The following is a 14,416-nucleotide window of genomic DNA, read 5'->3' as shown; positions in this document are numbered from 1 at the left end:
ACCGGCATGGGCTTGATGGGCCAAATGGCCTTATAAGAACTAGAAGCAGGAGTAGGCCATTTTGCCCCTCGAGCCTGCTCCGTGCTTGTAACCATTCTATGGGCTCAATTTTCCCCAAAGCATTTTTGGCGTACTTGAAGAGTTACGCCCGATTTTTTTGTGGCCCAAGTACGCCAAAAAAAAGTGTTGTAAGTTTCCCCGTTGGATCTCTTCATTTTGGCGTGGCCTAACCCGAGGGGCGTGGAGCCTTGATCTGAGCCAAAAAGATCGGGCTGACATGGTAACCAGGGACACAAAGTGAGCTGAGGCTCTCTCTATCTCTCTCTCTTTTTTTCTCTCTCTCACACTCACTCACTCACTGAGTTGCGCTGGTGCAAATTAATTGAGGAAACTATGGATTTTTAAGTTAGGCCAGAAAAAGCAGCCTGCTCCAAAAAGAACGGCACAAATACTGGGGAAAATTGAGCCCTATGATTCTAATGTCATGCTCGCTATGTTGTTCTCCCTTGTAAATACTGAGGCAAAGTAATTATTTAATTTTTCTGCCATTTCGCTATCACGACTTGTGAGATTATCATGTGGACCCCTTAATGGTTCTATCCCTATCCCGATTTTTCTTTTGCTATTTATATGTCTGTAAAATACCTTACTATTTGTTTTCCTTAATAATATAATTTTTTATTTGCTCTTTTCCTTCCTAATTGTTTTTTTAACTTCTTTCCTAACCTTTTCATATTCCCTTTTGTCATCCTCTCTGTTATCTATGTAGTTAGTTAAAATTTTGCCTTTATTTCTTTATTTTGCAATAATAACCAATGTATCTTCAAAGTTGCAAAGAACATATAATGCTCAAATCTGCTTTTTTACTTTCAGGATGCATTCTTAGAGTTTTCCCAGGATAATGGGACAATTTATTTAGCATCCTTGTTTGAGGGTCTGCAGAGAATAGTTCTGTTCACAGAAGACGAGAGAGCATTCAAACTTGCTGAAGAAAGTCAGAAAGCAGAGCTAGCAGAACAGGAATTCATTCTGTCATTACAGAACTTAGGAATTTCACTGGTTAATAATTCAACAAAGCAAGAAGTGGTCTACATTGGTATAACAAGGTGAATGCATGTTTTGTAGAAAAATGTTGTGAAATGTAATTAATTGCTGAGCGTAACCTTCAGATTTCACATGGGTCCTAATATTGCAGTTATTTGGTATTGACCACAGGTCACTACTTCTGCTAAAAATGTGAAAATTTCAAATTATTTATAATTATATTGTATTCTGATTCCCTGTTGAATACAGCACTTTTTAAAAATGAAGGCCATATTTATGATAGAATCTATAATATCAAGTTTCTTCTATGATATCAGGACAGTTGGATACAATTTTGCTGGACTTTACTTATTTGTTGTTCTGTTTGCAACTCAGTTCTGATGTTGTTTGGGAAACTAAACCCAAGGTCAAATTGCGATGGAAACCAATGAGTCAAAAACAAACCGCTCAGCTGGAGAAGATTTATAAAGACTACATAGAGACTTCACCCCAAGAGAACCATATTGCTGAACTTCCGTGTGATTTTCAGGTCAGTTGAAAATTATTTTTACACTAAACTGCTCAAATATAAAGCATTTGCTGATTAATTCAAGCAGATAGCTCCATGTTCAACAAGAAGAACTATCTGTTTCTTAACTTGCTTAAGAATGAGCTTAATATATTCCTGCCAGGTCACTCTATCCAAGTCAGCACTTACCACATGCTGAATGATACAAATATGTGGAGAAATCCATAGCCTAGTTATTCCCATAATCTTGACTCGCATAGGTTGTATGATGACAATGAATGAACATGGGAGAGAAAATCAAATGTGCCTTTTTATTATGTTTCTTATTACTAGAAAGAGTAATGATGCTGGTGGAGAACTTTCCAGTTTTAGGCATCTCTGGATTAGCTTCTAGTCCAAACCAAAGTTTTGACTCCATTGAAATGAATAGAGTCACACTGCGACACAGTTATTCCCTATCATGAGTGTCATGCAGTGGCTCTGGAAGGAGGGGGACCTGAAATAGCAAGCAACAAATTAGATATTTCAGAAGGATTTTGTGCATATTTATTAATTTTTTGCATAGAGCTGGGAGAGTACTTTAAACAGAAATCGCTGTACATAGACTTTACTTCCCCTCTAAGTGACTATTTGGATTCAATATGAAATTGAATGTAAATCAATATAAAATTACGGACGGATTTTCGGCTCCTTTGCGCCTCTGTTGGCACCATGGAGGGGCGATAAAAGGTGTTTCTAGGCGTTACAATGGGCGATCAGCTTTTACCACCCAGTTGGCAAATTCGACTCATGGTTTGCAGCGGCGCAAAAACTTACCATCTCACCCTGTAGTTTCATTGACATCAATCGTCGTGCAATGATGTGCCAGCACCCCAGATGCAAAATTAGGCCTTATCTCCTCATTATACGTCCGCCCAGGAAACACCTGAAAAACCAGGCATTCCCAGGGTGCAGCAGGCGGTATTGGAGAGAGGAGGATCTGACCTCGCAGGTCACGTTGACTGCAACAGTTACGCACAGCACGCCGCGTGAAGCTCAGACTTGAAAGCGGCAGTTTTATTTGCTGTTACAGTGTCCTTACAACGTCAGTGAGAGAATTTAATGGGGGCATTACTACTTTGCCGGTGTATCATGCTTTATGCTATTGCCAGGTGGCGTCAAGGTAGAACAAGGGCTCTTGGCTGTTATGTACGGAGAAAGAGTCAGACTGAACACTGTGAGCTCAAAGTAAAGTTAGTCTTTTATTGCAAGTCTCCAGAGTGCCTCTCCAACCTGTGAAGCCTTCTTAAGTACCTGTGCTCCCAAGGGATTATGGGATCCCTTGGGACTCCAGGGGATGAGCCCTCTGGCGGTTGTATAGAGTAAATACAAGTTTACATATATAACATATATAACTGGCCATATCAGCCCATGGATGAGGAGAGGCCGAAACCATCTAGGGAGGAGGGCTTATCCCCCATGGGCTTACAGGCATCAAAGCTCATACCTCCAGCTCTCTGAGGAGCAGTGTGTGAGAAGTCTGTGCTTCCGACAGAGATATGCCATCTCCTACAGCAAACCTACGGCCTTACAGTGGCAACTGGACTGCACTGCCCGTTGCAGTGAAGGTAACTGTAGCGATGGCCTTCTACGCCTCCAGCTCCTTCCAGGCGGCAATATCAGGGGCCATATGTGGCATCTCTCAATACACCGCACATTCGCCACATCACAAAGGCTCTGTACGCCTGCAGAATGGACTTCATAAAGTTCCCAATGAGCAAGGACAGCCAGAATGAGTGGGCATGTGAGTTTCCCGAGGGTTCAAGGAGCCATTGACTGCACATACAAGGCTTTGCAAGCACCATTCCTCAACACAGAGGTATTCAGAAACCAAAAGGGATACCACTTCCTAAATGTCCAGTTGATGTGCGACCACATGCAGCGCATCCTCACAGTTAATGCCCGCTATCCAGGGAGCAAAAATGATGCTTTCATCTTGCATGAGAGCAATGTCTTACGAATGCTTCAGCTACAAAGTAAAGAGTGCAGCTGGCTGGTCGACGACAAAGGATACGGCTGAGCCACCCGGCTCATGACCCCCCTCCACAACCCCACCACAGAAGTCGAGCAGCGCTAGAATGAGAGCCATGCATCCACCCGCAACATCATCAAACAGACAATTGGGGTGCTCAATAACCGGCATTCTGCTTCAAGTAACTCAACAACAATGAAGTGCATTAATGAATATCAACTATTTAATGCATCCTCACAAAACATCAGGGCATCTGCACAACGATGTCCCACCCCTTAATGGGACTTGCCCTGAGCTCTTTTCCCCCCCCCCCCCCCTTTCCTTCATCCCCATCCCACGCCTGCTGCTCCTCCTTAATGAAGCCTCAGTACCTACAGCAAGGCTGCTTGAGGGCTGCTGTGTTGGTGGGCCAGATGGCCTAGGAGGACGCCCTGGACCAGCTCTAGGCCTGGAAGGCCCAGCTACAGACTGCTGCGCCTCAGCATTGGCAAAGGCAGTATCTGATGGCTAGGCTTTGGACCACGTAAGGTGCATGATGGGAGAGTCAGTGGAGAGAGCCAGAATGCTGTCATCCTGAGGAAGGACTGTACCTTCTATTTCCTGGGAACCAAGGACACTCACACGGGGATGGGCCTCAGCATCCAGAGCACGATGGTCACCACAACTTGCTGGTCTACTTTGGCAGCATCACTTCCCCATTGGACAGTGGGGAAGACAGAGAGGATGGCAGCAATCAGCGACTGCATGACATCACCAAGCTGAAGCATAGCTTGTGCCTGCAATGCGATCGCCGTTGCATCTTCACTCATAGCACACGCCACACACTCTGGAACGCCACTGTCGCTGCAGGAGGCCACCTGCCTTTGAGTGGGCAAGGATGGCCTCGCTGGAGTCCTCAGATGCACAGACAGTGCATGAGGCAGCCTCCGCAACACACACAGCAAGTTTGTCTATGCTCTGGGGGATCCTACCCAATCCACCCATGAGCTCACAATGCATTTCCGTGTTCTCCCTGGACATTGCCACCAAGTCCAGGTCCACGTGTGCCTGTGGTTCAGCAGGACTACTGCACCGACTCACCCTCTGGGGAGCTGGCCTCCGAGCTTCTCATCCTGCTCCGCATTGCGTCAAATCCCTGGAATTCGCCTTTGTCCCCCAATATTGTGTCGCCAGACACTTCAACTGGTGGGCTCAGATGCTCTGGCAGCAGACATTCATCCCCTTCCTCATCATTACCCCCATGGCCAGATGTAGATGGCTCCCAAGAAGGTTGGCGTGCTTCTGGCAGGTCATCTGTAAGCAGAAAACAACAGGCGTGTGGTTAGCAGCAGGGGAGGGGGCAGGGTGATAGGGAGGTGGCATTGGAGATGTATATGTAAAGGGGCTAGGCCAGTTGATATTAGGTGTCAAGGAAGTCACATCAGTCACGAATTCCATTCACGCACTCTCACTACCCGAAGGGGGCTCGGCATTGCCCCTGGCAACTATGCGAACTGGGGTGCCCATGAGTGTCGACACTCGCTGCCCGACCTCAGTGAGCTCCAGTTGTCCGTCTCCTGTTAGACGTTGCTTCCGTCTATTATGGGAGAGCTTGGCCTACAATAAGAGCAAGAAGGCGGCTTCAGTCAGGGTCCACTTCCTGTTATGCCACATATGCCTTCCATAGTTCAATAGCTGCCACTTTGTGGATGTGCAAGTGTCTTCAGTTCAATCTGGGTGGCTGTTGACTCAGGTTTTTCAAAGAGTGGGAGATGAGAGGCAGGTAGGATAGCGGCTTAGGGTGATGTTTGGAAAATGCAAATCAGCAGTGGGAGTGGAGTGCGAGGAGACTTGACAATGATTAGGAGACAAGAGGGTACTTGCATCCTGACTGCAGAGGGCATGGCTGGAGAAGTAAATCTCTAGCTTTCTGCTGGATTCAACAAGCCACACCATGGCTTGTAAGACATTGAGGAGGAGCAGCTCCATAAAAGACTTAACATTGTGAGAGACATTGATCTTACAAGCATAGCAGGCCCAAATAAATTTGAAGGGTAATCACCTGACTACCCTCGTGAGGTTGTTGAACCTCTTGCGGCATTGTGTGCCAGTTCTGGCCACAGTGTCTGCCGCTGACACCTCTTGTGCAATCTCCCTCCAGATTTTTATAAATATGCTGGGCACCCCCTCTCAACGGCCTGCACTATGGCCTCATCAGCCGCTGGAGAGAATTGCCTAGCACACTGCCTGCCCTCTTGCTACGCCATCTTTCCCGCTGTGTTTGAACTGGGCTGGGTCATCTGCGCATGCGCGCAGGAAACCACCATGCCCTAAAGTACCGCATGTGCCCAGGAAAATTGAAACACGTCTGCGCATGCGCGAAATTTCAAACTATTTAACACCGTGATTTTTGGCTGGGGGACCCTGGGGGATCATGGAACCTCATTTTTTTGCAAAATTTGCAGACGAGGGCGCAAACCTTTTCCAGGCGGTTTCAGGATCGCCCTGCTGCCATTACCCCCCGCCCCAAAATCACAAAAGCCGAAAATCCAGCCCTTAGTGCTTTCGGAGGTGAAATGTTCAAAAAATGTCTTTTATCTCACAAAAAGGCTCTTCTAACTCCTAATGGTGTGGATATGAAACTTTTACAACCTTCTGAAGTACCAATAAGGAGAAATTATCTGCCAGCTATAAAAGTAGAATGTACCATCTCAACTCACCAGAAATGTCTTAGAGTCCAGATTTACAAGATCCAGGTATGTTACAAACTGGTAGCATAGGACCAGTTGTTGTTTTAAAAAAAAAATGGTACACTGTGAATTGCTTATAAATTGCAATGGATTCAATTATCATAGCTTTTATGTATGTTCCCTAATGAAAACCTTCAGAAAGAGAAATATTTAATTAATTAATAAAATCAAATACTATAGATGCTGGAAATCAGAAATAAAACAGTAAATGCAAGAAACACTGAGAAGATCAGGCAGCATTTGTGGAGAGAGGAAGGTAAGATTAGCATTTCAAATCATTGTTGAACTAAAGTTTGTTTAATTAGGATAGCATAAGAAATAGTTGAGATTTTTTTTGGTCCATATGAATCCATTTTCCTCAGCATGTATAACTAATTGAGTTGATGCTGAACCCGATAGAACAATTGAATGGTGCTGGAGCCTTGCAGTATTGTGGTGGGGAAGGTTGCACACTCTAAGCGAGTAGCTAAACGTAGGACACTGAGGAGAAGGACAAGATATGGGTGATTACGGTAAGAGTGAAGGGTGGGAATGCGCAAATGGTGGGGACAGGAGGAGGGAGGGGTGAAGGCACGGGCACTCAGCAGATGAGAGGGGGAGGGTTGAAAGACCGAAAACTCTTAAGACCTTGGGTTTGGGAAACCCCATCGGTGCCAAATTCCACAAAACCACTTCACCCCTCTCCCCATTGCTAAATATCTGCTACCTACCAAGAACTGTAAACATCTTCCTACCGTCTTCCTTTGTACCTTAATCTTAAAAAAAAGTTATGCTAGTTAAATGAAGGAGCATATAATAATAATGCCACTCATTTACAGTTTTAATGGAAAAGTAAGCAGTGTTGCCAAATTTGATCTGCAAACGCTGCCTAAAAAATTTCAGAATATCATATGGTAAAAATGGAATTTTACATATTGAGTCACCATAAATCAATTGCTCTCAATGCATTGCATAGCACTCCTCTTATAAAACAGTTAATACAATTTTTCATAAGCAATGCCAAGTGCAGTCCATTGGTATAGGTTAAAAATTGAAATAATCATTATTTATTTCTTCTAATATTTAACTCTCCTCCTCCTGAACTACAATGTCTGCATCGTTCCTCTCTTTTGTGAAGGCAGACGCAAAGTATTCATAAAGAACCATAACCACATCTTCCTCCTCAGCACACAGGTTACCCTTTTGGTCTCTGATAGGCCTTCCTCTTCTTAGTTATCCTCTTGATCTTTATGTATTTATAAAACATTTTTGGGTTTTCTTTGATTTTCATGCCCCCTCTTTGTTTTAATAATTTCCATTTTAATTTCACCCCTGCACTTTCTATACTCCTCTAGGCTTTCTGCAGTACTTAGCTCTCAGGTTTCTGACATAAGTTTCCCTTTTTTGCCTTATCCCACCCTGTATACCCCTTGACATCCGGAGGGCTCTAGATTTGAGAATCCCACCCTTTTTCTTTGATGGAACATATTTGCTCAGAATCTTCACTCATCTGTTCCTTGAATGCATCCCACTGCTCGGACACTGATTTACATTCAAGTAGCTCTTCCATGTCCACTTTTGCTAAATCACATCTCAGCTGAGTAAAATTGGCTTTTCCCCAATTGAGATCTTTTACACCTGGTCTATCTTTGTCCTTTTCCAGAACTACACGCAATTTAACTGAATTATGATCACTACCATCAAAATGCTCTCCCACTAAACATAAGAAATAGGAGCAGGAGTAGGCTATTCGACCCCTCGAGCCTGCTCCACCATTTAGTGAAATCATGGCTGATGTGATCCTGGCCCCAACTCCACTTTCCCACCTGCTCCCCATAAACCTTGACTCCTTTAACATTCAAATATCTGTCTATCTGCACCTTTTAAATATATTCAAAGACACCGCCTCCACTGCTTTCTGGGGTAGAGAATTCCAAAGATTCACGACCCTCTGAAAGAAGAAATTCCTCCTCATTTCTGTTTTAAATGGGCAACCACTTATTCTGAAACTATGTCCCCTAGTTCTAGATTCCCCCATGAGGGGAAACATCCTCTCTGCACCTACCCTGTCAAGCCCCCTCAGTATCTGATATGTTTGTATCTTGTACGCCAACTTCACTTTCCTGCACTATCTCCATATCCCTTAATTCCCTTAATATCCAAAAATCTATCGATCTCTGTCTTGAATATAAGAACATTAGAACATAAGAAATAGGAGCAGGAGTAGGCCATCTGGCCCCACGAGCCTGCTTCGCCATTCAATAAGATCATGGCTGATCTGATCATGGACTCAGCTCCACTTCCCTGTCCGCTGCCCATAACACTTCATTCCCTTATCGCTCAAAAATCTGTCTCTCTCCGCCTTAAATATATTCAATGACCCAGCCTCCACAGCTCTCTGGGGCAGAAAATTCCATAGATTTACAACCCTCTTCGAGAAGAAATTTCTCCTCATCTCAGTTTTAAATAGGCGTCCCCTTATTCTGAGACTATGTCCTAGTTTTAGTTTCCCCTATGAGTGGAAATATCCTCTCTGCATCTACCTTGTCAAGCCTCCTCATTGTTGTATATGTTTCGATAAGGTCACCTCATTCTTCTGAACTTCAATGTGTACAGGCCCAACCTACTCAACCTATCTTCATAAGTCAACCCCCTCATCTCCGGAATCAACCTAGTGAACCTTCTCTGAACAACCTCCAATGCAAGTATATCCTTCCTTAGTAGATCCAATCTCACACATTTACAGTGCACAGGAAGATCCCACTCACTTCCACCTTTCACAGACATTCGACAGGTCGCTGATTGCAGTGCGGGCAGGCACAGCAGGAAGGGCGAAGGAGCGGGGAGAGATTGTAGATGGAAGTGACCGGGGCCCAGGAGAGGCGTGAGTTCGGGGGCCCAGAAGAACCGGGGGCAGCATGGGCCAGCCCACACTGCGATATGTGTGCGCACTAGGTCTGTTCAGCAGAGCTGGTCTCCAGTTGCCCTAGTTCAACCCTTGCCACTGGACCAAGACCTAGTTCTGTCAAGCCCGTGTGGTGGCTGGTGTGCAACGGTCACAACACATTAAATAAATCCACGCACAGGCATCTTCCACCTTTCATGATGTAGTTTGTGACCTGGAATATTAGGTCTTTCATTGAAACACCTGTGAACTCATCCCTTTTTGGCATGGAAGCAAGTCATCCTCGTTTCGAGGGACTGCTTATGATGATGATGATCCTTCCTTAAATACGGAGACCAAAATTGTATGCAGTACTCTAGGTGTGGCCTTACCAATACCCTGTATAGTTGTAGCAGGATTTCTCTCCTTGTATACTCTATCCCCCTTGCAATAAAGGCCAACATTCCATGTGCCTTACTGATTACTTGCTGTACCTGCTTACTAACTTTTTGTGTTTCATGCACAAGGACCCCGAGGTCCCTCTGACCTGCAGTACTTTGCAATATTTCTCCACTTAATTTATAATTTGCTTTTCTATTATTTCTGCCAAAGTGGATAACCTCATATTTTCCCACATTATACTCCATCTGCCAAATATTTGCCCACTATACTGTCTATATCCCTTTGCAGATTTATTGTGTCTTCCTCACAATTTGCTTTCTACCCATCTTTGTATTATCAGCAAACTTGGCTACATTACACTTGGTCCCTTCATCCAAGCCATTAATGTAGATTGTAAATAGTTGAGGACCAAGCACCGATCCTTGCGGCACCCCACTAGTCATTATTTGCCAACCGGAAAATGACCCATTTATCCTGACTCTCTGTTTTCTGTTAGTTAGCCAATCCTCTATCCATGCTAATATATTACCCTCAACCCCATGAACTTTTATCTTGTGCAGGAACCTTTTATGTGGCACCTTATCGAATGCCTTCTGAAAATCCAAATACACCACATCCATTGGTTCCCCCTTATCCACCCTGCTTGTTACATCACCCAAAGAACTCCAGCAAATTTGTCAAACATGATTTCCCCTTCCTAAAACAATGCTGATTCTGCTTGATTGAATTATGCTTTTCCAAATGCCCCCACTACTGCTTCCTTAATAATGGACTCCATTTTCCCAACGACAGATGTTAGGCCAACTGGTCTATAGTTTACTGATATTTATCTGCCTCCTTTTTTAAATAGGGGCATTACATTTGCAGTTTCCAATCCGCTGGGACCACCCCAGAATCCAGGGAATTTTGGTAGATTACAACCAAGCATCCACTATCTCTGCAGCCACTTCTTTTAAGACCCTAGGATGTAAGCTATCAGGTCCAGGGGACTTGTCCGCCTTTAGTCCCATTATTTTACCGCGTACTACTTCATTAGTGATAGTGTTTGTATTAAGTTCCTCCCTCCTTATAGCCCCTTGATTATCCATTATTGGGATGTTTTTTAGTGCCTTCTACCCTGAAGACTGATACAAAATATTTGTTCAACGTCTCTGCCGTTTCCCTATTCTCCATTATTAATTCCCCAGTCTTATCCTCTAGGGGACCAACATTTACTTTAGCCACTCTTTTCCTTTCTATGGGCTCAAGTTTCAGCCTGAGTTGCTCCTATTTTTTTGGAGCAACTAGTTTAGAATGGAGCATCTTACAAATTGCAATGCTCGGCATTTAGTTTGCTCTAGTTCTAGTGAGTTAGAATAGTTTCATTTTAGAACAGATTTTTTTTTCAAAAGGGGGCATGTCCAGCCACTTACGCCTGTTTTGCAAGTTTAGGCAGCGAAATATTACTCCAAACTAACTTAGAATGGAGTAAGTGTAGATTTTTGTACGCTCAGAAAAACCTTGCCTACACTTAGGAATCAGGCATAGGGAACGAGAGATGGGGGTGGGGGGGGCGCAGTTTACAAGCATTAAACACTTCACTTTTACAAATAAAGAGCCATCATCAATAATAAATGATAAATAAATCAACCAATAAACCAATCCAAAAATTTTTTTAAAAAATAATAAAAAATCAATAAATAAAAAATTAAGTTTCTACTCACCTACTGCAGCACCGGGAGCCCTCCAACAGTGTGCTGGGACGGGCCCCCCCAGTGTGTGTCTCTCTCTCTCTCTCTGTCTCGGTCAGTGTGTCTCTCTCTGTCTCTGTATCTCCGTGTTTCTGACAGCGAGGGGTAGGGGGAGGGAGGAAGGGAGGAAGAGGGGGGGAGGGAGGAGGAGGAGGGGGTGAGGGAGGGAGAGAGGGGAGGGATGGGGGGAGGGGGGAAAGAAGATGAGAGGGGTAGAGGACGGGGGAGGAGGGGGAAGGCTGAGTGGGGGTGGGGGGGGAAGAGGCTGAACGAGCTGGGCCGCCGTCGCTGACACTTCGGGCAAGGCCCGCCCCCAGCGAGATGCCGGGTGGGCGGGCCCCACCAAGGAGGAGGGGGAAGGGCTGACCGGGAGGAAGAGAGTGGGGGGAGGCTGAACGGGAGGGAGGGAGAGGCGGGGTGGAGGGGGGAGGCTGAATGGGCCCCACCGCCGACTAAGAAGAAGCCTGGCCGCCGTCGCTGACACTTCGGGCGGGGGGCCCGCCCCCAGCGAGATGCCGGGCGGGCGGGCCCACCGATGTCGGGAGGAGGGGGAAGGGCTGAACGGGAGGGAGTGGGGGGGCGGGGGGGGAGATGCTGAACAGGAGGCTGGGTGGGGGTAGCTGAACGGGAGGGAGTGAGGGGGGGAGCTGAACGGGAGGGAGGGAGGCCCAAGTCCCGATCTTCATCCGGAGAGCCCATTCGGCCAGGGCTAGGGCCGGCGTGCTTCGGGCCCCTCCCACACAGCCTTGGGAGCCCGGAGCTACTGCACATGCGTGCGCACTCTAGCTGTTTTCAGTACTGGGACCTGGCTCCGCCCCCGACCGCTTGTGCTGCGCCACGCCGAACATGAAGACGTCTTGAAGTGACCGGAGAATAACAAGGTAAGTTTTCGGCGCCCTTTTTATTCCAGAAAGTCGGCGCACTTTATGGAGGTGCACCATTTTTACAGAGAGCAGAGACTTGGGCCCTATGTACCTGTAGAATCGCTTACTATCTGTTTTTATATTTTGTGCTGGTTTACTTTCATAATCTATCTTCCCTCTATCATTTTTTTAGTCGTTCTTTGCTGGCTTTTAAAAGTTTCCCAATCCTCTGGCCTCCCACTAGTCGGCCACATTGCATTCCATTGTTTTCAATTTGATACCATCCCTTATTTCCTTAGTGAGCCATGGATGGTTATCCCTTCTCTTACAGTCTTTCCTTCTCATTGGGATATATTTTTGTTGTGAGTTATGAAATATCTCCTTAAATGTCTGCCACTGCTCATCAACCATCCCATACTTTAATCTATTTTCCCAATCCACTTTAACCAACTCTGCCCTCATACCCTTGGTAGTCTCCTTTTATTTAAGTTTCGGACACTGGTTTGAGAACCAACTTTCTCACTCTCCAATTGAATTTGAAATTCAACCATGTTATGGTCATTCATTCCTAGAGGATCCTTTACTACAAAATCATTTATTAATTCTGTGTCAGGAATATTATCAAAGACTGAGCCTCCACAGAACTCTGGGGTAGAGAGTTCCAAAGATTCACCACCCTCAGTGAAGAAATTTCTCCTCATCTCGCTCCTAAATGGCCGACCCCTTATCCCGAGACTGCGACCCTTAGTTCTCGACTCCCCAGCCAGGGGAGACATCCTCCCTGCATCTATCCTGTCAAGCCCTGTAATAATTTTGTATGTTTCAATGAGATCACCTCTCATTCTTCTAAACTCCAGAGAGTATAGGCATGGTCTACTCAATCTTTCCTCATAAGACAATCCCCCGCCATTCCAGGAATCAGTCTAGTGAACCTTTGTTGCACTCCCTCTACGGCAAGTATAATCCTTCCTTAGGTAAGGAGACCAAAACTGTACTCCAGGTGTGGTCTCACCAGGGCTCTAGATAATTGCAGTAAGATATCTTTGCACTTATACTCAAATCCTCTTGTAATAAAGGCCAACATATCATTTGCTTTCTTAATTGCTTGTGTACTTGCATGTTAAATTTCAGTGATTTGTGTACAAGGACACCCAGGTCTCTGAACACCAACACTTCCCAATCTCTCACCATTTACAAAATACTCTGCTTTTCTATTTTTCCTACCAAAGTGGACAACTTCACATTTCTCCACATTATATTCCATTTGCTATGTTCTTGCCCACTCACTTAGCCTGTCTTGAAGCCTCTTTGCATCCTCCTCACAACTTAATTCCCACCTAGCTTTATATCATCAGCAAACTTGTATATAATCTTGTATTACATTTGGTCCCCACATCCAAATCATTGATATAGATTGTAAATAGTTGAGGCCCAAGCACTGATCTTTGCAGTACCCCACTATTTACTGTCTAACAACCCGAAAATGACCCGTTTATTCCTACTCTATGTTTTCTGTCCGTTAACCAATCCATGCTAGTGTATTACCCCCAATCCCATGAGCCCTAATTTTGTTTAATAACCTCTTGTGTGGCAATTTATCAAATGCCTTCTGAAAATCAAAATACACCACATCCAGTGGTTCCCCCTTATCTGTTCTGCTAGTTACCCCATCCACATGCCAAGCTTCATTCCCTAAAACCAAGACCAGAACTGCCCCCTCTCTTGTTGGACTTGCTACATACTGGCTAAAAAAGTTCTGCTGAAAGCATATTAAGCATCCTGCACCCTCTATACCTTGTACACTGACAATTGGAAAAGGTCCACGGATGTCAGCTGAAATTTTCAGACCGAACTGCCAGCTTTTCACGATGTGTTCCCACCAGATCAGCTGAGGGATTCTTAGCTGTTGGTGGGTGGCCAAGATCAAGGCCCAGTCAGCGGTGAAGGATCGGGGATCGCCTTTCATTATGCTTACCAGCCCACATACTTTTTGTGGACTTTTGAGCAGCAACTTATGGTTCCTAGTGATCCGTTTCAGCGCAGAACTCTCTACAGGAGAATTTATGGCTTGCAGAGCAAGCAAACAGTGTGTTTCATCAACCAATCAGATTGAAGAATCCTTAGTGAAATATACAGAGCCTAAACAAGGAAGCATGAATTAGAATAGTTAATTCAATGTAAATTCATGTACAGAAAGCAAAATAAAGCGAGGCAATGAAAGATGTGATTAAGAGCGAGAGATAACAACATATTTTTAATATTTTTA

At 45.0% G+C, this 14,416-nt stretch overlaps 1 protein-coding gene across 2 annotated transcripts in view; it reads left to right on the top strand.

Moving 5' to 3' along the window:
• vps13a (vacuolar protein sorting 13 homolog A) overlaps positions 1-14,416 on the top strand; it is a 645,125-nt gene that overhangs the window by 462,716 nt on the left and 167,993 nt on the right. For both annotated transcript variants that reach the window (XM_070882697.1, XM_070882688.1), the window contains exons 54-56: positions 874-1,106; positions 1,420-1,573; positions 6,152-6,298. In XM_070882697.1, the coding sequence (XP_070738798.1) occupies positions 874-1,106; positions 1,420-1,573; positions 6,152-6,298 (534 nt within the window). The remainder of the gene's footprint in view (positions 1-873; positions 1,107-1,419; positions 1,574-6,151; positions 6,299-14,416) is intronic.

Source organism: Pristiophorus japonicus, chromosome 1 (genome assembly GCF_044704955.1).
Source record: "Pristiophorus japonicus isolate sPriJap1 chromosome 1, sPriJap1.hap1, whole genome shotgun sequence".
Classification (NCBI taxonomy): domain Eukaryota; kingdom Metazoa; phylum Chordata; class Chondrichthyes; family Pristiophoridae; genus Pristiophorus; species Pristiophorus japonicus.
Note: the sequence above shows the minus strand (reverse complement) of the source record. Positions and strands in the feature narration are given on the sequence as shown.